This window comes from Ambystoma mexicanum, chromosome 1p (assembly GCF_040938575.1).
Source record: "Ambystoma mexicanum isolate Mex_15411 chromosome 1p, UKY_AmexF1_1, whole genome shotgun sequence".
NCBI classification, from domain to species: Eukaryota; Metazoa; Chordata; class Amphibia; order Caudata; family Ambystomatidae; genus Ambystoma; species Ambystoma mexicanum.
This window is the reverse complement of record NC_090921.1, coordinates 573,496,071-573,521,649: the sequence shown is the minus strand read 5'-3', so window position 1 is coordinate 573,521,649 and position 25,579 is coordinate 573,496,071. Positions and strand designations below refer to the sequence as shown.

Sequence of the window (25,579 nt, the reverse complement as noted above, 5' to 3'; positions counted from 1 at the left end):
GTCTGGTCAGCCAGTCTCCCTCTCTCAGGGAATCTCTCAGCTGGTGGATCCCTTCCAACTCAAAATGATGGTAGACTATCCATCCGTTTAACTCTATTAGATTTATTACTGGTCGTACCTTCTCCTTCCTGTGAACAAGAAACATGTTGCTTATGAAACTCGGGGCCATCAGGCACCTTTCTGTGGCTCTTTTCTTTGCTTGTAGCGCTAATTCGACATTCAGGCATTCCTGCTATGCTATCGCTAGGCGCGGGTGCTGGGGTATTCACATTTGCACTGGTGTCTGCATAAATTCTAGCTGCAGACCTCTGACGGTTTGCAAAATCCAGGCATCGCTGGAAAGCGCGTGCCAGTTTTCCCAGAACATACTGGTCCTCTTTTCTACAGGTGGGTAGGTTATCACCCTACCCTGGTGTAAATCCTTGTCCCTGTCCGAAACCTCTGCCTCTGCGCCCTCTGGTGTTACGGCCTGTGGCTTGGAAGAACGCATCCTGCTGCCTGTTTTCCCAGTATTGGACTCTATGATTGGGGGCGTTTTCTCCCTCCTTGTTGGCGACCGGTCGTGCAACCCCAGTAACGGCCGGTCCCGGCAAAAACTCCATGCGGGAAGATCTTTCAAATGGATGCCTGGGCTTTCTCGAGCAATGTGTAAGTGCCCACAAAGTGGCCCATTTCCTTTCCAAAGGTTTCTCCACATAGGAGGCCCTGAGTTGCTTCTACAGCTTCATAGGATGCCAGGTCACTGAGCTTCTTGGAGATGGTTGCCAGTCGGAAGATCTCGGATTATGGATGCTCTCCGGATCAAACATGTCGTCTTGCTCCTGCTCGAGATGCTTCTCCTTGCGGGTTCTTTTCCCCGCTGGGCCTTGTCCATTCCTCTTCGACTGGCTCTTCCGACTCTTGGGGGGAGAGGTCCCCCTTCTGCTGGCTCCTCTTCCGAGCCTAGGTCTTCTTCTCCTTCATTGTCTTCCCCAGGAGTGGGGGTCGTGAGGTCCGGCACTACCTTACGCTGCAAATAGGCCTTCTTAAGCTTTGCGAAGCGAAGGCGTTGGCGACCTCCGCGGCCTTGTCTTTCGCCCCTTCCATAGGGCCCTGGGGGTCTGCAGAGGCTTTCCTCTTGCGGGCCTGAGTACTCCCCTTAGACCCTGCTCCAGAGCGTTCGATGGGCGAGCTGTTTGTCCTCGTGGTGCTCTCTTTAGGCTGGTGAAGCATCGCTTCTAAGGTCTTCAGTCTTTCTTGTAGGGGTTTGACCCCCTGAGCCACTGCACCTACTAGGGAATTCCTCCGCACCTCCTTGAAGCTGGCGGCCAAGTCTAATGACTGCTCCGCCTCGCTCCATTCCAACTCAGACACGTTCAGGGGTGTGCTGTGTGCCTTGATACCTGATGGAAGGTGTCTTTGCTGCCCACTTCCTAGTAGATGCTTTTCTTAGATAAATCTCTAGTGTCTATTTTTTTTTTTTTATTTAGATGTGGCCGCACCGGACTTTATACAGTTCTTTTTGCCTGTGGTGGCTTATGTCCTTTCCCTTCACTGTGAGGCTGCTGCCTCGTGTATGCTGAAAGGCTTGCTCTGCACTTCTCCTCTCAGCCTCCTTCTTTGTGGGGCTGAGGCTTTAGGGCTCTTGAAGAGAGGACTTCCCTCTCCGTTCCGTGAGCTGCTTGAGCTATAATCTTTTATGATTGCTGTGCTCTGCAGCTTAATGTCCCTCGCTCAAGCGTTCCTCTCTGGTGTGTCTGGGGCTGCGTCGCAGAGTGAATGCGACGTGGCGGGAGCACACCAGGGCTGGCTCCGCCCACGCAAGGGTGGGGGCCGGAGCGCTCCGCGTCCGAAAGTCTTCTATGAAGGCTTATTCTGAGCGTGCTTTGGCGCCGACGCCTCCTCCACAAGGGAGGCGGCCCGCGCTCCTGCGCGTCTGACTCCGCCTCCACAAGGGATGGGAGCTGCGAGGAGGCTTACGCTCATGCGCCCTTGCCTCGTAAAAGGAACTGAGAGCTCTGCGGCGGTTTATAGTCATAATTTTGAGAAAAAAAATGTCGACAAACAAAAATGTCGAAAAAAAAATGTCGAAAACAATAATGTCGACATCCTATACTTATAATGTAAAAAGTCATTGACCCCCTGAGCCACTGCACCTACTAGGGAATTCCCGCGCACCTCCTTGAAGCTGGCGGCCAAGTCTAATGATTGCTCCTCCTCGCTCCATTCCAACTCAGACACGTTCAGGGGTGTGCTGTGTGCCTTGATACCTGATGGAAGGTGTCGGATCATGCAAGAAATCCAGTATGAAATTCGATCTGGATCATGCAAAATTCTCACAAGTTGGATGGCAAAGATCGACTTAATCTTAGAAAGTGCTGGAAGTTCTATAGATGAACTAATTAACAACCCCGCCAAGGCGAAATCTCGACTTCTAAATCAAGACTGGATCGACACTTTGGAAAAAGCTGCCGCCTCAAAACTGTTTAAAGATCCTCCTTCACAGTTGTCTAAAGTGAACGAGCTCAAACCTTACTTATTGAGAGGGCCGGATTCCAAACTCATGATGAATTTTTTAAGAATCCGTCTTAATATCCTTCACACAAGGGAAGTCCTATTCCGAAGAAAATTGGCCCCGGACGAAGCATGCAGATTCTGCAAGAAGTTAGAGATGACTGAAACCATAACACACCTCTTGCTCAACTGCTTAGGCGTCATGGGCCCCCGCCAGAGACACCTCGGACATTTGTTCAAAAACTTATATGTCTATGAGGAAGAGGAATGGTGGTGCCGGCTCCTAAGTGGGGAAAAGACTACTTGGGTGATCGCGGTGGTAGGGTTTTTTCGAGAAATCGGCCTGCTTACCTGACCGCAGATACGGATGGGCAGGATAGCCAGCTGGGTGTCATTACCTTGCCACTTCTGGGGGGTCGTGGACCCTGTTCTTGATCCCGGTGCAGAATCTGAGATGGAACTAACCTTGGATTGCAACATAGGTCAAAGAAAGACTCTGTGCCGTTTTGTTTGGGGGAAATTTGAACAGTTAATGGGAGGATTGTATCTCTATTTTGTAAAAATTGTATTATACAATTAAATCAAATAAAAAAAAAAAGTCATTTTTTAGAAAAAAAAATGTCGACAAAAAAAATGTCACTTAGAACTATCAACACCTCACCCAACACCCCCCTGCAACCCCCCCACACTCCCCACCACCACCCTCCCACCCCTCATACTCAACACATTCTATTTATATATTTATTTATTTATTTATTTTTTCAATAAATAAATAACCAAAAAGAGTATCATTTTATTGGGGGGGTCCCCCCCAAACCCCCCTCACCCAACACCCCCCTGCCATCCCCCCAACCACCCTCTCACCCCTCATACTCAACACATACTAATTATATATTTATTTATTTATTCAATAATTAAATAAATAAAAAGAGTATCATTTACTATGGGGGAGTCCCCCCAACCCCCCCTCACCCAACACCCCCCTGCCACCCCCCCCCACACCTCCCCAACCACCCTCTCACCCCTCATACTCAACACATACTAATTATATATTTATTTATTCAATAATTAAATAAATAAAGAGTATCATTTACTATGGGGGTGTCTCCACCAACCCCTCTCACCCAACACCCCCTGTCACCCCCCCACACCCCCACCACCCCTCATACTCAACACATCTTAGTTATATATATTTATTTATTTATTCATACAATAAATAGAAAATTTCGAAAAATTATCGAAAAAATGTCGACATTATTGTTTGTCGACATTATTTTTTTCGACATTTATTTTTCGAAATTTTGACTGTTGACATTTTTACTGTCGACATTATGACTTCCCACCCTCTGCGGCTACTCAGCAAAACCCCTAATGTGCTGGGTATGCGGCATGGGGTTAAATCTCCGCTGGAGCTCCTTTTATATATAATGGTATGTTCAATATTCGCAAAACGACCTGTGAATTTTATTTAACAGCCGAAAAAGGATTCTCTTATGGTCTTAAACGTCCTAATAAACGCTATACTGCTATTTTGTCTGTGCCGTTCTACACTAACGTGCTGTATAATGCTACGCTAGCATGAATCCATGCTTTATACATACTCTCTGTCTAAACAATAAGATAAAGATATACAAATACTTGGTAAACTGGGAGGCAAAAGGAAATGTTACTTATCTGCTTGAAGAGCAGTAAAAGAAGGGGAGGAGCTCAGGGACAGGAAGTGGTCATAGCTGAGCTGGAGTATGAAGGACTACAGAGACTATGGGATTTGTAGTTTGAAAGTGGGAAAGTCACTTGGGACATTTCAATGTTGTTGTTTTTTGGTCATTGTTTGTTGAAACTGCTGAAGAGTAGTAATAAATGAAGTTGAAGCATAATACTCGCCCCCAGTCTTGCCATAGAATTTTTATTTTCTCCCTCCCAAAATAATTCTAACACCAATGCATTCAAATAGAAAAATTCACTTCTGCGGCTTTTGTGACAAAATCTTCCTCCAAAGTGAAGTGCTCCAAAACTGTTGGCATGTATGAAAGCGTTGTCTGGCCTCAACCGTGCCCCCGTCCCCAGCAGGGAGCAGCTATCCCCTCCCTTGTCCACGTGCACCTGTGGCTACACACTGCCACCGACTGTCCCCTCTCAAAGCAGAGTCGCGGGATTAAAGGTTTCGTTTGGGCGGACAGGAACACATTAACTGGGGGGAAATTGTGATATCATACCACATGGGGGGGGCATACCTCTAAACCTTTTTAGCCCCCTGAGCATACTTGCCAACATTTTGTGACCAAAAAGATGTAGGAGTTTTCTAAGTTTCAAAAATAATAATTCCCATAACAATGACATCACAGGAAAATACAAAACATAAATTTTTGGCACCATTGAAGCATTCTAAAGCACACAACCCATCAAACAACACAACATGGCAACGTGCTGAAATTAAAAAAAATTGTAATTGTCCCGGCAAGAGTGCAGGACAGAGTCAAGTAGCTGTCAGGTCAGTGGATTGGTCTGAGCCAAATCAAAGTAATCACCTAACAGTCCACTTTATAGACAGACTAATTAATGTGTTGCATGCTTTGTCCTGGAGCCTCTCTTAGAGTCACATGAATTACTTGCCACTGTAAAAAGCAGTATGAGCTGTCACTGAAATCTGTAGGCGGTAGGAATGCTTAAAAAGCAGTAGCCTACTGCCTAAATCTCTAGGGTTGGCAAGTATGCCGTGAGTGGGTGAAAATTAAAATAGACCATTTCATTTTGGGCGGATGAAAGCCCGTTGAATTGAATTGACATGTAAGGACCGTGGGCGGTGAGAGAACTGATTGTAAGGCAGGTGACACCTGCCAAAAGCGTGTGAGTTAAGAGGTATGCGAAGGGTGGAGTAATCTTAACTGGAAAAGAGTTCCTGTCAGCGGAGGCTGAGTCACAAAAGTAAGTACTGAGACGAGGAAGATGGACTTTGAGGTATGTTTAAGAATCCTCTCAGTCAAATGTGGCTGATTGTTGACACCTAGTGTTAACCTTTTCATCGTATACACAGTTTCATATCTTTGTGTACACACTGAACATCGACCGTTTTTCCTCATTGGCGTACCACTTTTGAGCAAAGTCTAAAACCACCAAATGTTCCTTGGTGTGTCAACTGCCTGTGCCTTAAAGGTTTATTAAATGTTTTTTTAATATGTTTCTATTCTATGGATACTTGAGACGTATAAATGAACATAAACTGCAAAAGCGTGTCCGCAGACGACTTGCAAGGAAATGAAGTGGAAATCTTGGGGAGGTTTTAAAACGACTAAGTTCCTGGGAGCCACGTAAGTATGGCAGTCACATTGGATTGGTAACCAACGAGTCCAAACCAACATTAGGGCCATGTTGGATTGGTGTAGTTGGATTGGTGTATTCGTGTTGTAGTTCAAGCCTTGCTCTACATCCGCTGCAGAATGCAGCGGCCATCTTGAAATTGCGTGCCTATAATAGACTACTATACCACAGTGGGGAAACAAGGACGCTACTATTTCAATACATTACTTATTTTAATAGAAGATGGTCTATACTGAAAGTCTAACATTTAGCAGTTTATTTCGCTCTGCGTTTTCATGTTCTTCTAGCTATCGAAGAACATTGTGCCATGTGTATGTACTGTCTGTCAAATGATGTCCCCTTTCGCTTTCCTTGTTGCTGTCACCTGAGTGGCTGCCATTTTGTTTGCTGCTTGGCTGCTGCTGACTGGAGGTGTTGGGGGGAGTGGTGGGGATAGGGAAAGTGGTACCCACGGTGCTGCATTGAGTGGCACCAGCTGCCCCCGGGATGCCAAGCAGCCTGTGATGTAACGCTTTAACCAAGAGCATCGCAGCCAGGGTCAGAATACCATACGGAACGTTCTTGCGCCACCCCTATTTTACATTGCACTGTAGCCCCGCTGCCAGGCTTCGGGGTTGCTTGTAGTCATGGCGTTGAAGATGGTAAAGGGCAGTATTGATCGTATGTTCGACAAGAACCTCCAGGACTTGGTGCGGGGCATCCGGAATCACAAGGAAGATGAGGTGAGAATCTTCTCAACCCAGCCTATTTAATCTCTATCCCAGTACCCCTCCACTATCTTCAGGGTGGATGAAATGAGACCACAGCCCCTACTTCGCACCTTACGAAAAACCTAAACGGCAAGTAGGATCTCATATGACACTTCGTACCACAAATAAAATGAGAAAAAGCCAATCCAAGCTTGCTCCTCGCCATCACAAGGGGTTTGCATACAAGGCACCCGCGCTTCTCCTCCTCTGCATACATCGGGTGGCTGGCAGTATATAGCCCATCTTATTTTCGTTTTACCTTTATTATTTTATGATGAGCACTTTTGTATGTTTATACTGTCAGTGTTGTCAAAAGTTTTAATAAAACGATCACAGTAAAAAAAAAAACTCCCCTCCTTACCCATGATCACTGTGATCATAGGGCTATTTGTAATGGAAACACCAGCATGAGTCTAGCGAACCTTCCGTGCTAGGCACCTCTTTTGTCAGCCTCTGCCCCCTCCAACAGCTCTACCAGGACTCTTTGCAAGCATACGGACAAAGTTTACCCCAATAAACAAACGTGCCTCTGCACCAACCAGTCTCCCCTTATTGATAATTACAATCGCCACTTGAGTTATTATACATTAGACTCCCAGCAGACGCGTCAAATTATGCATTAACGAATGGTTGCTACAACTTTTCTCCACCAAGATGAGAATGATTTATCTCATCAACCCCGACAGTTATCAGTGTTCTAGCCACCTGTTGCATTAAGGTCTTACTAGCAGAGTTTCATTTGCTTGCTGTTAAGTAGGGTTAGTCTGTATACCTGTCTTAGTTTAGCTCTGACCTAATTGGTACTGCCCGTTCTGTCACGGTCATGGGGGACTGCGTCGGCCTCCATGGGTTCCGGAGGCCTGCTAATTATCATAGGACTGCGCTTGTGCTTAAGCAGGGGCTCAGCAATAACTCAGACCCAACCAGTGTGTATGGTGCATAAACCCGGACTGTTGCCTGCTGCGCACTTCCGGTGATTCCTTTATTATTCGGGTCCCGCCCCCAGCACGTGACCTCTGTCTCCTGCGATACACGTGACATCACATTCCTCCCAAACTTGGAATGCTTTTCCCAACAACAGGTTTTTATAACTCTTTAACTATAGTCGAGTCTCTCCTGTCCCATCTCTTCCCGTTCAGCGATACACGCCTTGTACGACGTACCCATGAAGGCGGGATGACGGCTGCGGTCTTGCTCTCAGATGGTAACGAGGGTGAGTCCAGTCAGCTCCTTCGTCACGGGGGGGGGGTTAGCATGGTGTCTCTTGAGCGAGAAGTCATCTCTCAGGAGTCCTGGCGCGGTTCATCCTCCGTGGCCCGTCCTGTGGCCTCTGCTTGGCCAGGTGGTTCATTCTCCTTCCCGGGGCTTCCTGTTCCTTCTTCCCACATCGTTGCGGGGACTTTCCGGAACTGCAATATGTTCCTGGTCTCTACTTCATTGTCTCTGGTAGCCGTAATCATGCTATGATTAGCGTTGCGTACTGTCCATGGTCTGGATTCGACGTTCAGCGACATCTTCTTGGGTGGAGCCCGATTTCTCACCAACACTGTGTCTCCTGTAACTCTGGATGCCTGGCATGGCGAGCTAGGCTCTCTTGCTCATTTCTTCTTGCTCTTCTCGCCTCTGAGGGGAATGTCCGGTTCCGGGGATACCCAGTTTGGATGTACTGGGAGTTCTACCTGGATAGGCACGCCAAACATGAGTGCTGCAGGGATGACACCTGTCGAGGTGTGTGGGGTTTGGCGGTGAGTCCATAGGAACCGGTATACAGCTGTCAACCAGGGGTGGTTTTGTTCTTTGGATATGCGTATCACCTTGTTGAACAACCCCATGAACCGTTCCACGTCTCCATTTGCTTGTGGCCAATATGGTGTGATTTTCCAGTGTTTTATGTTGAGGTCTTGGAAGAATTGTCTCAGCTCCTGGCTGGTGAAAGGCGGGCTGTTGTCGCTCTTTATTTTGGCTGGAATTCCATGGATGGCGAATATATTTTCTAGTGCCTTGATCATGGTTTCGGCGTTGGTGGACTTCACATGCTTGACTTCTGGATAGCGACTGAATTAATCCCCTAGGAAAAGCAGATATCCTTCCCCTGCAATTGTGCAGAAATCTATGCTGACAGACTCCCACTGGTTGTTGCTCCATGTGGTGCTGATGAGTGGTTCAGGCGCTGGGGATTTCCTTGCGGACTGGCAGGCGGCACAGGATTCAATGAGGTTTATTATGCGCTGTTGCATGTGGGGCATCCACATCCTGGACTTTAGTAAGTAGAGTGTTTTGACAATACCCTGGTGTCCGCTCTGGCCTAGCTTGAGTGTTCTTTCCTCCAGCGTTGTCTGCAGTATGATCCAGTGTCCTTTTAGTAGCACTCCTTCGGACGCTATTGTCAGTTTGTGGCGGATCCCAAATGGGGCCTGTAGCTTCTCTTGAGCTGATGGTGTTCGCTGCGCTACTGTGGTTAGGTCGTTTTTCCAACTTCCTGTCTGTATAGCTTGCATGGTGTGTGTCAAGATGATGTTGCCTTTAGTTTCTTCTGCGATTTTCTTGTACGGTGAGGGACTTTGTCCGTGCTCACGCAACCACGTGGCATACATGTTCCTGTTTCCACCGCATGACGTTTCTCCCACTGTTTGGTGGGCTGCATATGGTGGGAGAGGTAGTCCGCATGGTTGTCTGCCCCGGCTCAGTACTCTACCTGGTTGTTGTAAGATTGCAGCTGCAGCATCCATTTTTGAATACGTGCCAGGGGATGTGGTGCGGAGCCCTTGAAGATGGGGGTAAGGGGTTTATGGTCAGAGAGGACTTTTGCTTTCTTCTGCAGCAGGTAGACCTTAAAGTGGTGGCACCCCCAGAGGGGCGCCAGTGCCTCCTTTTCAATGTGTGCATAGTTTTGTTCAGTTTTGGTTCGTGAACATTCAACTTGAGTCCTGTGGTCCCGTATATTATATGTTGGTTGTGCCTTCCAGCCCCACTTTTCTTATTTCGCTTTGGGAAACCTCGGCGGCGGAGGATATTCCGAAGTTTAGGCATTTGTATCTTCTCAGGCCGAGGTGGGAGGAGAATGTGGTGATGTATCCTGGCTGTCACGATCCATGCCCCTCACCCCCTCAGGTATAACAGCCCCATGGCAGCAGTGGGGCTGAAGCCCTTCACACTGGCTCCAAGGGCCCTAAAACTCCATCAGAAACATACATGGAGTCAGTCCTGGTGCCTTTGATGCCCAGCTCATTATCAGGAATAAAGCAATGCCAGTTTTGGACCTTAATCCAACATGGAGGCCTATTACACAGCTCGGTTCTTTAGAACCAAGCCATGCGGTCTAGTGTTTTGGGTGTGGCTGGGCCTGGAACTACTTCAATCATACCCAAACAGCAGAACACGCTTTGCGTTATTCTGCACTCCTGGAGCGTAACGCTCAGTGTGTCCATCTCCTGCTCATCTGCTTCTCCGGCGGCCCGATCCTGAAGCCCCTAGATCTGGATTCCATTAATAACCTGGAAGAACAAGAACAGCATTAGCGAGCAAGAACACTTAACTGTGAAGTAACTGGTCTTGAATCCATCCTGCGCTTCGCTTACCTCGCCCATCTCCGGTGTTCGCCGCAACCTGCAAAGGTAAAGAAACAAGGACAGCATTAATAACAATTCTTACCGGGGCAAGCAGAGTGTCCTGGCAGCACCCTGCGCTTTTCTTACCTCGCTCATCTCCGGGTTTCACCGCAACCTGAAAGGGAGACGGAATAAGGTCAGCATCAACAAAGCACTTATCTGGGCAAGCAGCACTTTGATTGCTCATCACTCCGGAACATCACTGTAACCTGTACAAAGAAGGGAAGAGAACACAGGTTAGCAATTAACACCAATAAACAGCGAAGCGCTCTGCATCAATAACTCACTGTGGTCTTCGCCATCGGTGCAGCAACTCCGAGAACGCAACCATCCATGTGAAAACAAAAAGAGACCTTGTTAGGCAACAGCGTGGTGGAGCAAGACGCTGAGAAGACAGAGAAAACAGAGGGAAAGAAAGAGACCGAATCAAGACGGAAAAGACATAACTCACCTGGAAGACAGCAAGCAGTCAGAGTCGCAGCCGGTCTGGAGCCGATATAAAGGCGCACGGACCAGTGAAGCAACTAGGTCCACGGAACGCCCGCACCAACCACGCGCCCCTACACAGAGACGCAGGACGGATAGTTCAACGCACAAAAACCTAAGGTGAGCAATAACCCCAAGGGAGGGGATTTGGACCAGAGGGTCACAGAACCAGTATCTTAACCCTCCATTCTCCTGTTATAGGCGTTACCCAACATCTGGCACATAACCAAGCAGAGAGGGGTCCCGGATAGCGCTTAGACCTCCATCCAGTACGTGTGGCACCCCCGTGGATACCAGATGAGCATAACAATGACTCCTTCGCTAGGCGTAGTTGGTGGTACCCCGACCCAAGGTCTAGTATGATCAACAGTTTGTCTCCGGTCACGTCGACAATGAGTTCATCAATGGTCATTGTGATGTGCCGCTCTCTTCCGATCGCTGCGTATGAGAGCCCCATATCTATGCAGATTCTTACTGCATTTGGTTGTTTTGCCTTTTGCGCCACTGCCGTGGGCGACACCCAGGGGGTTGGTCGAGATTTTCTCTATGATGCTGGCATTTTTTAGTTTAATTCCTTCTCAACGGTGAAAAGGGACCCGGCGATGCCGTACTGCCTTGGGCTCAATGGTGGGGTCTATGTGTAGTTTGATGGACCTGCCCCGAAGGCATCCTATACCTTGAAACACGCGGTGGGGCTTCCTGATGAGGTGGTCAATTTCAGTGGGCTGGATGCTGAATGCAAACGGGATCAGACACAGTTTCTCAGCTGTCCTGCAGCTCAGGAGAGTCTTGCATCCTGCATCCTGCATCCACGACGTAGATTCTTGTGTGGCATGCTGTTATTGTACGAGAGATTCGATCGGAAGGACCCTTTTTCTGGCAGATGCTTCTTGCAGCTGTTTGCAAATAGTTGTACCTTTCTGTCCTGGAGCGCTGGCTTTGGGCTGAGTTTGTGGAATGCCTGTATTTGTATCACGTTGACGGTTGCACCCTTGTCGATGACCACTTTCATTGGGTTACTGTCGAGATGACAGTGCAGGAGGGTCGCTTTCTTTGTTTCTTGGTCCCTCGCCTGGTTTTCCAGGGTTCTACTGCGGATATTAGGTGTACCCGGTGTACATTTTTGCTTGATCTTTTTCACATCTGTCTGGTGAGACGCTTTCCTCGTTCTCTTTGCTTTCACTGCTGCTCGGTGACCTTTGTGGGCAGTCCACTGCTCTCGCCCTTCCTCTCCCCTTTTGTTGGCAGGAAGGTTCCCTTGGGGTGAATCTTCTTCTGTGGTCTTGTGGTTGTGATGCTTGTTTGCGTTCCTTCCAGCCAGGTGGGTGTAGACAGACTGCCGCAAAATGGTTGAGCCGGTTGCATTTGCTGCACGTCGAGCCCCATGCGGGTCATGTTTTTCTTCGTTGCCATGGGCCCCCACACCATTTGCATGTTTCGTCTTGCCTCGGAGGCTAGTTGGGCCTGGGAGGGGTTGGGCCTTTTCCCCCATAGTCCTCTGCCAGGTTGTCGTCTCCTGATGGCTGCAATCGCTTCACTTTTCTGGGGGCTGTCCAGTGGCAGGCGTTGGATTGTCGCTTCTATGACGGCCACTTGGTCATCTGTGCGTTCACGCAGGCGTCCCATCTCAAGGATGCGTGATAGTGCTATGTTTTTCCCGGACAGTATGGCCCGCCTTAGTTTTTCAGAGGATAGTCCATTAATTACTTGGAGGCGGATCGCAAACTCTTCAACGGGGAATTCGCCTTGGACAGCCATTTCTCGCAGCCTTGCATGGAAATTGTCGATGGTTTCATTTTCGCGCTGACTGGCTATGCAGAAGTGGAATCTTTCATAGTCCGGATTGGGGTCTGGTATAAACTTGTTGGTCAGTAGTCATCAGTGGCGCCGTTGTTGGGGAGCGTATTGAAGAGCCGAAGGGCTACTGACCCAATGTTGAGCTGAAACAGTGTGCATTTTTGCGTGTTCTCAGTGATTTCTCTGGCCTCTAGATGCATTTCAAACTCCTGGAACCAGATGCCCCACCGAACTGCGGCTCCTGTGGTAAATGGATCGAATGGCCCCATGAGGGTGGTTTGTGCAGGGTCTTGATGATCAGGGTTAGGGTTGATGCTTCTCCTGTCCGAGGCACCTGCCCCTGACCTGGTCGTGCTTGCATTTGTGCTGGACATGATGTTGTGGTGGTGTTCGTGTGTCGCACCTCCTCACCTTGAGGAGCCGGCTGTGGCACGTGTGCGCACATGTTGAGCTAGGGTTGTGCAGGCGGTAGGCCTTGGGATATCCTGATCCTGACAGGGTGGGTTGTGCTGTCTGTTTGGCATGTGCAGACAAGTACAGAGGTTTTCCCCCCCAGTGGCAGCGTGAGATTCGAAATGTCCCAAGCCACTATGATTCCTGCTGTATGCAGTCTGACGTGATTTGCTGATGCTGGCAGTGGAAACGTAAGATCAGAACGTGCACGATAGCTTTGGAATGATACTGTATGCGTTCCGGCGTGATTTTCTGAGGCTGGCCGTGGAAGCGTATGAAACGGAACGTGTATGATGGCCTTGGAACGTTCATGCAGTCAGTCAGGCTTTTTATTGATGCAATGTTATGGTTCACAGACCGCCAGGAAAACATTTTGAGAGTGATACTACCTAACGGCCTCAGTATTGCCCCAGGCGAACTTTGGGTACTTGTTTCTGTGAGTAGAGACATTGACAGATGACTAAGCATGAGTTTAGGCTTAGTGTGGAATGTTTAGCCACCTCCAAGTTCCCCACAATTTCAATCGCTGTCACTGTGTAATGTGATCCATCTCCCAGCTTTGGCGGTGGTAGCGTGTAATTAGCTAGACATGAATATGTGGCCTGGGCAAAGCACTTAGCAAGAGTATGCAAACTGGACCCGTCATGCGCGGTGGGCTATAGAGGGATAACAATGCTTGTAGAAGCACCCCTAAAACTGTGAGCAAGAACAAAAGAGGTGGAGTAAAAGGACAAATAATTGCAGCAATGGTAGAACGGGCATCTCAACCAGACTTTGATGGGAGGTGCAATGTTCGGTGGGGCTTGCGCAGAGATCCCTCGGAAAGCCAACAATAGCAGCCGGTGTCCCTCTTGGGAAGGTGGGTGGAAGCGATTATCGTGAGACTATCGGTGCGGGTTCATAGTGATTTAGAGCCTAAAATGTAAAATGAGAGACCGAGTGATGATCATAAAACTTAAATGCTTGGTAAATTGATCCAATGCCCAATATTTGATGGTCAAGTCTTTGCTTATATAAGGGCACCAGGTAGCCAAAACTGCAGCCAAATCGGATGTTCGCTTTCCTGCATATCACCTCCATCACATGCCATCACCTCTCTGGTATGACAATCTTGTCATATACAGCTTCCCTACCAGTACATGTGTTTCGACCTACTCTGTATTGTTAACTGATTCCAGACGCTCACATTTCATAAGTGTTCCAGAACCGAACGTGCAACTACTTCAATTTGCAACAATAACAGAAAATCAACATATGCAGGAATCAAATGGCCACAGCGTTCTCCACAAATAACCCTACCTTCCATCAACGGTATTACTTTGTCAGGCTCGCGATGCGTAAATGAATGGGGCGCATATCATCTTTGCAAGCCGCTATTTTGCTTGATTCACTTACGTTTTGTCCCGCATTGCCGCAATTGTGCACATAAACTACCATACAAGTCACTGTTGGATACCTAATGACTTTCTAGTACACAGTGTCACATGCGTACACAACACTGAGTAATCCCATGCATGTCGCCATTAAGTTGTCTTTTATTTTCCCTTCTATTTCTCATAACTCCCTTTTTTAATAAAAAAAGGCCACCACATCTTATCACCTGTATTCTTTTGACTTTATTCAACATTGCTCTCTTATCTTCAATTACTTGTTTCTTTTATTTATCACACTAGTTATAAACTGTTTAATGATAGCCACGAGCCTTCATAAAGTGAAGGTGAATCCGCAAAGCACATTTGCAAAATGGTGTTTAATTTGTAAACATGCTTTGCTCATGCACCAAGGTTTAGAACTCTCATTTCAAGTTTAATTTGTAGATCGTGCCATCACAGAATTTGTTAGTTTAGGCATGTGGCATTTATCCACCCCAGGCTTGCATCCCATAAAAGTAAATCTGCGCAAGGAGTTATACATTTTTAGGGGAGACATGACCTATTGCTGTAGTCAAGCGGGGCAGTTTTATTGTTCCTAATGAAATACTAACTTCAAAGTAGTCAGAAATGTTGGCTGCTCTGATGCACTTGTCTTAGTTTTTTAAATGTTTTAAAACATTTTATTATTTAAAATGTTTAGTACACATAGTACTTTTACATATCATTACAAAAAGAAGAAATCGTCAATTACACTTCATAATATCCAAATTAAATAATTTTAATTATTAATTAAATTAAGTAATCCGTTGTCGCTATTCCCGCTACAAATAGCTCGGAGTTACTGCCTTCACAGAATCCATCCCCGAGTTCACTGCACCCTACCCCACAACTTCATTCCCTCTGCCAGCATGAAATATTAGTAATATTTCTGTGATTACCCTACACGGTTCCTACCAGTTCCTCTACTTCGAGCTGAGCTGTTTTCATCACCTCATCCAATCTGCCAAAGCTTACTATCAAGAACTTTACCAAGGCCAGCGTAAGTGACAGGTGGGAAGTAGTCCTGAGTCTATACCATAGGTCAACTGATATGAGGCGTGGCAGGGAGTAATACCTTAGGGCAGTGCATTACCAGGTGTTGTAGCAACTCTATTTCCCCTCCAGAGTATGAGTTCCACAGGAATCCCCATTTTAGGCCCCACTACTTCTAAGGTCGGGAGGCAGTTGAGTCTAAATTTGAAATGCCAATCTCTCCGCTTCGCCGCTGGATATTTTTTGATATACGGTCTGGGCTCCCTCGGAGGCAGGTACCAAACTTCCTGCCCTCTGTACCTTGCCTTAGTTAGAAAAACACCCTGATCCAATCGTGGCACATGTTAACAGAGGTGAGACTAATATTTGAATGTAACTAGCATTTTCTCAAGGATTTTTTAAAATGTATTTATAATATTTTAGAGATTTTGTTCAGTCCTCTGATTTCCTCCCCCAGCCACCATTTGTAGGCTGGTCAAACGTTTTTAAATCAAGTAAATATGTTTTCATTTAAAAAAAAGTAAGCATTTTTCTTGTAAGTAAACATTTGTTGTAGCTAGCAATACCTGCATATACACAGCTTCACCCCAGACAGCACCATATCGGAGTTCGATCACTGCAAGTGGCATACATGGTAATTAGACACTTGTATCTTTCTCCCTATTTTTCTCTGAGGTCATTGGCCTGCAAGGCTGTATACAATTCATGTTTGTTGCATACGTGAAGTCCATACAGGGGCTGTTGGTATTGTTTTGAGTTTATCTGTTCATTATCCACCCAAATGCCTTTTTTCTGTAATTTTAACCCTGAATGAACTACCTGTGACGTTGACCACATACTGATGTCTGTATTTGTCTTCCTTATGTTTGATATATACCTTTCCAGATTTGGTCTTCAGTGTAAGCATGGGCCTGTTTGTTGGCAAATGTGCAGGGCCATCACAAGTGGGCTGAGTTTTTTTACTTAAGTGGTGGTGGTCTACACCTTAGGTCAAGATATCCTCTGTCTGTAGCAACCTATTTACCCCAATTCTGCCCCTACAGTTTGCAAAAGATGCTTTCATTGAGCTTCTCAGTTTTCTTTCAGGTAATGTTGAGGGTTGTCAAAGTGTCCTTCGAAAACGAGACCGCATCTGTGCTTCCCGGAAGGTCTTCACATTGACTAAGGATTGCAGATAGAATGCACTCCTCCTTTTCATGTACAATAGTGTAAATTCTTATGTTCGTCTTATTTCACCCTAAAACATATTATGCGTCCCATCTTGGGCTCTCTAATGTCGCTATCTACTACTACACCCGTGTTCCGTATTCAGCGTTCGCCCTTTGCAGTGCAAGCCACTAAGGGCTGCTGAAAGCTTAAGTAGTTATTCAGTGCTTGCTTCTTTCGTGACATTAAGGTCCAGTTTAAAGGAACTTGTGCTTCACTGGTAGGTTCGTGACAAGCGCCCAGACACTAGACACGATATTTCTGTTTTTAAGCAACCAGTCATCCCAATACATGTATGTAGAATCGTCTGGCAGGTATGGGCAGTTACGTATTGTGGAGTGATAGGTGGGATATCTCTTGGCTATGCCACATTTCAGTCAATTATTTTACTTTGAAATCCATAATTGCTTTATACACATGTTGTCTTTTTCACTAAAATGTATCATTATTTTTTTCTACCGTTATTTTAAGAATAGGTAACATGAATCAGTAAGCTTCTTTTATCGTAGGCTCACGGGTAACGTTTCGGGCAGAACGCAGTAATTGTATATCTATTAGTGTGCAATGACTCTGAGGATATGTTAGAGCATTAGCATTGCTGAGAGCGAAAGCAAGCACTGTGCGTAGCAGTGTTTCCGTATTTTGGTGGTGTTTTCCTGTGAGGTTGAGTAATAAAGAATGAAACTTGATCTAGTGTTTGTAGCAGTTGGGAAAGTCAGTTATTGTGCAATTTTCACTCCTAGGTGTTTGTTTTTGTAGTTGGTTTCTTCCATTTTGTTCTCTAGCCTATGTGCCAAAGCTACTTTCACCTCCGCCGCACCAATTACATCTTGTCTTACTATTTCTATACATAGATGTACACGTGGACAATTTCGATTTAAGGATCTCCAATGGCTCAGTGTATAGATTGAAAAGTGTAGGTCCTTGTGCTTAAAAGTCAGACTCTACGTTATGCCTTTGCTGCTCAGGGAAGTTGATTTACATCAGTCTGATGGTGTACAAAATGTAAATAAATACTGAAACTGATAGAATAATTTTAGTCTGAACACATAATTGCGACGTTTCCTACTGGGGAGGTGGCTGGCTGTATTTAGTTGTCTGTTAGATGATGCTTCACTGCCACATACTAGCCAAAACGATTGCATTGGGGTACAGCTAGTAGAGAGATGAGATCTGTGCAGACGCATAGATTGTAGTTTTTTTGACTTTTTACCTAGTGTGGTGAACCAGAAGAAGGAATGGACATTTCAAGTTTGTTTATTAAACTAAAAAGGAAAATGTCTAACCCTACTACTAAGAGGGATTTCCCAGCCTACAAACCAAAGTTAGGGGTGCTTGGCTATTTTCAAAATAAAAAGTAGTCATCTGTCCCAAAAACCTAACCGCTATCTGGACCGACACGGTGGAAAAACAAAATTAAACTAAAGCACTATGCTTCTGGGTCAGGCTTAGTCCGTCCCGGGTGTCAGTATCTCTCTCGGATATTATTCTCAGTTCCAAATAAAATGATAGATGTCAGTTCACCATAGAACACTCTTCAGCTTCCCGTTTAACTTCCTTAGGAAAAGTTGCAAGTCTTGATATGAGTTCAAAGTCTTACATCCTTTCAATGGGGGGGGGCTCCTCCATCCCTTTTCCACCAGTTTGGTTGTCAGCCACCAGCTGTCTGGCTTTGCCCATTGGGACTTCATCTCACTGCTGTGTGCACGTTTGAAAAGGTCTGAACTGGTTGGTGGCAGTTACCTGATTTATAGTTTGGGGTACAAGTTGTACCCCATTGATGGATCTGCCAAGCAGCCCACTAAAATCGTTAGCAGTGTATTTGCACCTGTCTTGTTTGCCATGTGTGTGCAAGAGTGAGACAACAGTGGATAACAGAGGTTGCTCACTGTGAGCTCACCTGTTTTGTTGATGGGTAGCCATCGACCCCAGCCCTGCTTGCACAAAATGGTGGTATGGATGGGAGCCTTACACTGCATTATACTGCTTGAGCCTCTGTGCAGGGATACTGCTGGGTGTAGCAAGATAAGAATGGAAAAAGTGGATTTCTGGGGCTTTGGCTGGAATGCACAGATATAGATAAAGAATTCAAGGCAGAGCTGATCATAAAGGCATGTTGGCGTGCAGCCCTGTCCAACACATAATTCTGCTGGGGGAGTTGACTTGTCCGCCCCATCCCTCTTTCAAAACTGAAGAGCCCCCACAGTGAGTGGTGGAGCTGCGTCCCATTGACCAAAGGGGGCAATATATTGGAACGTTTTCTGCGCTGTTTGCCAGTTGGACACCGAGAAAGGCGTAGCTCCTTACTTTACCAAGTCTAAAATTGTTACCAAAAGGAAAAAGAAAGATAGCTGCCCCTGGTTTGATGATGCTTGTTGATTGTCAAAGAGAACACGATTTCATAGCCTTGGTAAAGAGGGTAAAGTTGATGAGGAGGAATTGCATTCCTGCAGAAGCTCATACAGACAAATATTGGGTTAGAAAAAAAGGGTGAACTTAAGTGGGAAGAACTTAAGGAGGCAGCTGTAGTACGAAACTCCAAAGCCCTTTGGTCCCTCGTTTCGGACAACAAGAAAACTCATGACAATAATTTGCATTCAGTTATCAGACCTGAAGATTGGTTGAGCCACTTTCTAGGGTTGTATGGTTGTGATCAGACCATGGTGGATGTACGTAAGATGGGAGATGGGAATGAGATTTCGGAGTGCTTTGGCCCAACCTTTGCAATATCATTAAATGAGGTGAAAAGTGCAATTTTTAAATGCCAAAAGTCATAAAGCCCCAGGCCCTGGCGGGATTCCGTGGATATGATGAAAAACGAGATAAACATCTGGGCACCGGTTCAGCTAAAACTATTTCAATCAATCTTCTTGCTAAAGCAAGTTCCTGAATCTAGGCATAAAGCATTGATGGTGCCCATGTACAAAAACGCAATAAAGGTTTGCCAAGTAATTATTGGCCATTTCTTTGCTGGACGGGGCCAGCAAATTATATGCCAAGGTGATCCTAGACTGCCTGCAATAATGGGTGACCTCGAATGTGTTTCCCACCTGCAGGTGGGTTTTCGTACAGGGGTAGACACTGTAGACCTGTGCTTTCGTTTTGTTCTTGGTTATCAAAAAATATACAGTCTTAAAGAGAATGCAAGTGTATGCTGTGTTTGTGGTCCTCAAGAACGCTTTTGACTCAATCCTCCGGTTCCAGATATGGGAGTTCTTGCTTAAGTGTGGTGTAACTGTAGATTTGGTACGCGCAATACAGCAATTATACAGCGGAGGTGAGGTGGGGAACAACCAGAGAATGTACAGAAGAATTCAAGGTGGATCGAGGTGTTCGTCAAGGTTGTGTCCTTGTGCCGCCCTTCTTTTCTCTCTTGATTTCTTTGTTATTTTGGCCTTACTGGATGAAGAACGGCGATCTTGATCCCCTGAAGATTGGTAACAACGTCATCCCGGTATTCTTCTTTGCGGATCACGCTGTATTATTGGCAACTTCCCCAATGGAGATCAAATGCAGTTTGATGTTTTGTTGATAATCGTTCTCGACTAGGTTCGAAGCTAAATAAATCTCAAAGAAAGATTTATGGTTTTTAGACCAAACAAAGTCAAACCATGTGCATGTTCTGAAGGGGTTGAATTGCAACAAGCCCCATAATACGATTATTTGGGGGCTGGATTTGTAGAAGGTGGCACTTGGTCATTGCATTTGAATAAATCAAAGGCTGTCTTGGCTTGAAACAGTGGTGGAGTGAGGACATTTTATGTTAAAACACTATGAAAGGGCGGTTTCCTCAGCCCTTAACATTTAAAATATCCAATCTGTTCCGGCTGCGCTTTATGGTGGGGGTATTGCAATAGATATCAACTTGAGAATACGTTTTTAAAAAGTGTTGCATCACACGAGGCGCTTTCTGAAATGTACTCTTACAATTGATACTCTGCATGGAAGCCGATTCTTTATTGGACAAGACTGTGGACATCTCAAGACCACTTAATAAGGTTCCGAGATGCAACCATAGCCATACTAAATTCATTGGGCGGGAGGCGGAGGGGGGAGGGAGAAATGTGTGGTCACTGCCATGGGTAAAATTTGTTAGAAATCAGCTGAAACAGGGTTTAGAAGCTATTTTGAACGAACCAGCGAATTTGACCACTACTTTTCTCACAGAAGTAAAGTCTGCTGCAAGGTTGGCCAATTGTGAAAAAACGATTGAGGGTTGCCTAAAATTAAAGCTAGGCTTGAATTATTCGTGCCTCAAAACCAAGCAAGGTTTCGAGAGTTACCTAGAACTAATAACGCTGGCCTATGCACGTAGGCTGTTCTTGGCGCTCCACTAAATTTATGAGCCGCTGGAAAGGTCCATCTTCCCAAAGCTGTCCGCTTTGTAATCCGAGTTCTGCGCCCACAATGCATTTTTTTGTTCTGTGTTAAATTTGCCGGTTTGAGAAGACTATTTTCTACCATTATTTGGGAAAGCTTGTTACCCGACATGGGGAGGCAGTTCTACTGTGCCAGTCAAAGAATAATATCAATGATGAATTGTTTTGTAGCAAGATTTGTACACTGTGCATGGCTACGACTGAGTCAACTGGCAAAACAGATAAAATGGGAACAGGGGGAGTTTACTGCAAGAAATTATAGTAGAAGAAAGTATCGTTTTAAGGTGATAAGTCTTTTTTATAATACTATGTATTGTGTGCTTATGGATTTTTTAATTATCTGAACCATATCTTGATGAATTGCCTTATGTAGCAAATCAACTGTAGCTTTTATAAGATAATGTGATTGTTGAGTATTTTAGATATATGGCGTTTTATTTTGTGATATTGCTGTATGCTGTGATGTATTACTAATGACTAATCGTCGAATAAAGCATATGACGATAACGGTTATCTTAGCAAGATAAGCCAATAACTGAAAGAAATGTTGGGGCTTTTAGAAGTACATCTGCTTAGCTGCTGATATAGTGGGACCTTCACTGATTCCAGTATTGCAAATGTTATTATTCTGGACTGGACTGGTCCTTTTTCCTTAATTTACAAACTGGTGCATTTCCTCCAGTGGTTCTACAAATACGCTTAGAAGTTGCTGTGCATTACTGTAGACCACATTGAGGCTTCGGAAACCCCCAGTATTTGTCTCTTGGTAATCGGAGACTGAAGGAGTTTTTGCTGACACATAGTTGAGTAGCCTTAATTCTCTTCACAACAGCCCAACCTGTCGGATAGCATTGTGGCTTTGTGACTGTATTTGTGTACTGAGAGATTCCTTTGCACTTGCAAATATCTAAGGACAGACGAAAGTTGGTGGAAGTTTCTCCTGTGGCTATGGGCCTCTAATCACCTTAACCCAAAGCAGGCCCACCACGTAAAGAGCGAGTGCATGTTTGTATGTAAAGCAAGTTTATTATACAATTGTTTGGGGAAGGGCAAGCTGACGTTGCAGAGTCAAACAAACCTGAGTGTCGCTGAACCACACAACTTGAGACAGTATAAGTAAAAGGATATTTTAACATTTGCATCAGTTAAAACACTCCATTTATTTTATTTCAACTACCCCTCGCCCCCTGTGATTGGTCATGACGTATACAAAAGACATCTTTCTCAATTCCCCTGTTCTCATTGGTCACAATAATCATTACCATAGTCATCTCATGTGTACAGCACACCCTCTTTTATGATTTGTCTGTGGTAGGTTGTGACACCATCACGCAGTTACACATTCACATGCAAACATAATTTATTAGAAGTCACAGCTGACCTGAGACCTTCTAACCCTCAACGTAATTTTGCATGGTTTGCACAAATACTTCAAACAACATGAGAATAATAATAAACCGGTTTCCTCTGAACTGATGATATCCATCTCAGCCACCCCGACTTACTGGCGTCTCTGGAACACTCTAATCTAAACGACTACCAATTCAACACGTGTGGCTGCTTGTCGCATCCCGAGAAAACCATCTAAGCCCATGAAGTATCAGTCACTCTGGCCTTGAGTGTCCCTTCACCCCACATTTATTGTTGGCCAAAAGCAAATGGTCCGATCCCTCTGAACAATAAATAACAAGGTCCCATGCACTTCTTCCTTCTGCGAAATTACCAGCCCATAAAAACACAGGCCAGTTTGTTGGCTGACCATCTGCTTGGTTAATCATTACTTCTTCTTCGGCCTCCAAACGTGCAAAACAAGTGTTTTCAGTCACTTAAAATTCACCTTGTGACCCTGACTGCAGAGTTTAGCACATTTATAAAAAAGAGCACACTACATGTAGATTTAATACATTCCCTATGTATCTATTTCACTGTGAATACATGTTTAATAACTACTATGTCTTCACAGTGGGTTTTCCTTGAAAAATCCCCTTCCTCATGTGCTTTTTGAAACCCCTTGTTGCCCAGCCTCAAGGCACTTTGTAGAACACCATATCAAGATCGTGTTTTGTATTTCATTGGCGATTTTGACATGTCTTACTGCACACGTGCAAATCTAATATGCATCAACTTGAATACAAAGGAACACTTGGGTAACACATCCGATTCACATTAACTACGCTGGACACACATAAAATTGCAACATCGCTCCAACTTTGCTGCACCCCCCCAGCCGCAAATATGGCACCCATAACTTGAACGTCTCTTCCTCATTTGGACCTTTCCTAACCACTGAAACACTCCCTGGAAGAGCGTTGGCCCATCTTTAACGTTTGACCCAAATAACCATTTCCAAGCGCCAAAATCAGACACTGACTGGCAATTGGATCAAAAGTGCAAGCTCGTCTGGCGGCACCTTGTTTGACTCTGAAAACCTTTATCCCTTCCCTAGAGACTTCTTTAAAAGTAACATAGTTACCTGCAGTGTAGCCCTTTATTCAGGAACAATATATTGTTATCTTGGTGTAGCGGGGTGATCTTCCAACGTATCTTATAGGGCGACAGGTGAAGGCGGGCACACAATATACAGCTTAACTCTTCACTTATAACTTGATCCTCCTCTTACCTGTCTTCGAACCCCGCTCTGCTGGGTTCGAGATCACCCTGGTGTACTTCCATAGGAAGAAGGTAAAGGTAGGGTAGGGAAGATCACGAGATTAGGGTAGGTAGGTTCTGCAAATACCCCCAAGGAGAAAACGGAAGGTTAGAATAACTGGAGCTCAAAAGGAGAGGCAGACAAAAGGAATGCTGGTGTAAGATTCTTTTTAGTTTTAAGCTTTCTTAAATACTTTTCCAGTAAACCAGCAGGGTTGTGTGAATTTGTTTTTTTTTTTTTTTACAAAAGGGGCAGAGCACAAGACATTACATACAGATTCCACTAAACCTAGCAGCTGCGTTACTAAAACATGCAAAAATGAGTCCTTTAAAAATATAAAATGTTTAAAAAAATATATACAAAGTCTATACAGTGCACTGTAATACAATTATTCATGAAGACCTTACTTGCAAAAAAACCTGGCCAGGTTTCTCTCAATGTTTCTTGCCCGCTGCGCTCTTCTGTGGAGGCTCTTCTGTGGCAGGGGGCAGGTGACAGCAGCAGGTGGCAGCAGACAGCCAGCTGGGATGGAGGCCCCCCACAGTCTTAATTGTGCTTGGCTGCTTGGTAAGATGCAGCCCAGCACTCACTTGCTCAGTGCGGCGGGTTCCCCACAGCACTTAACCTGGGCCACCTATAAGTATGGTGGCCCTTATTTTTTAACTTCCGCCACTGGAGGGCTTAAATACTTTAAGGCGTTCCCCAGCTATGGGGAGTGCCAGTAATTGGATGTGCCCCGGTCCTGTGGCAGTTTGACGCCATTTTGGGGGTGTGAGGGACAGCAACAATATTCCAGCATAAAGGCCCAGCCCGGGCCGTGTCGGTCACCGGCACTGAACGGAGCACCTCTAACCCCGTCAACGGGTTTCTCCAACTGTCACTGGTGCTCCGCTCGTGCTAGCGACTGTTTATTTTATTTAGAGCAATGGGATCCTTGCGGGCCCACGTTCAAGGGTGCCTTACACTTTTTTTTTTTGTATTTCGGGTTCCCGCGTGCAGCTTCACGCGTTGGGGATCCTTTCTTTTATCCCCCGACCAGGGGTTACACTGGCCACTCTGCTTACCTCCGAAGAGGTTTTCCTTGGCTGCACGACTGTGTTAACTCTAGGAGAGCTACAGGACAACCTTATCTAGGTTAGGTTGATGATTTTGGGGATTGAACACAGGCCTCAGGAAATCTACCCCCCCCCTTCCTCCCTCTGACAATTAGGGTGACTTTGTAAATCCTGTTTATGGTCATACCGTATGCCTTTATAAATTCCCTTTAAAATATAGGAGTATGATATTTTATTCTAAATTAGTGAACATAAGTGGGCAAATGCCTGCCCAGAAGAATGCAAAACAATTGGCTGTGTAGATTAAGTCTAGGTAGTTATCACGTCAATGATTTTATGGGTGCAATACATAATTGCTTTAAGTACACTTTTTTTTGTTCCTCCTCTGGCGCTGTTTTGTCTACAATTTCATATACAGATATTGCTGGAAAAATGTAAATGTCAATTTACTTTTACTTACGAAATATGCAAGGAGTGTATCAACTGTTTGGGTTGGATTTAAAGATTAAAGTCTATGATTTCATTGGGAGCTATATAGAAAACCCACCTCGCGCAATGAAATGCTTCATGTCAAAAGTGCGCATTCACCAAATACCAAATCCCTCCTTGGAGACCCTAAATGCCAAATGGAATATCCCCCAACTAGTGAGCTGTTACGGCCTTTTAGGACTTTACGACTGACTGTTACTATTGAGAATTAGTTAGTAGGCATTTATAAATGTACATGTTCACAGGCCCTGAAGAAGAAGGGTTTTTCAACCTGAAATGCATATGCCTTAAGTGACATTTCTGCCTCATAATTTCAATTCCCCGTGTGGAATTCAAGCTTATGACTGTAATAAGCAATATAAGAACAAAATAAACACATTTGTTTTATTAAAGTTTTTTGAAGGATTCTTTGTACCGAAATTAAACCACTAGACCTTCACAGCCAAGGTCTATTTCTTTCATGACCTTGTAGGACTTGTCATCAGGATTTT

The 25,579-nt window shown here is 45.3% G+C and overlaps 1 protein-coding gene across 2 annotated transcripts in view; it reads left to right on the top strand.

Annotated features, from left to right (window-relative positions):
- Positions 1-6,186: 6,186 nt before the first annotated feature.
- AP3D1 (adaptor related protein complex 3 subunit delta 1) overlaps positions 6,187-25,579 on the top strand; it is a 2,198,421-nt gene continuing 2,179,028 nt past the window's right edge. The window contains exon 1 of one of the 2 annotated variants that reach the window (XM_069649511.1): positions 6,187-6,533. In XM_069649511.1, the coding sequence (XP_069505612.1) occupies positions 6,438-6,533 (96 nt within the window). In that variant the 5' untranslated portion in view covers positions 6,187-6,437. The remainder of the gene's footprint in view (positions 6,534-25,579) is intronic. The other variant, XM_069649512.1, reaches the window with a different exon arrangement.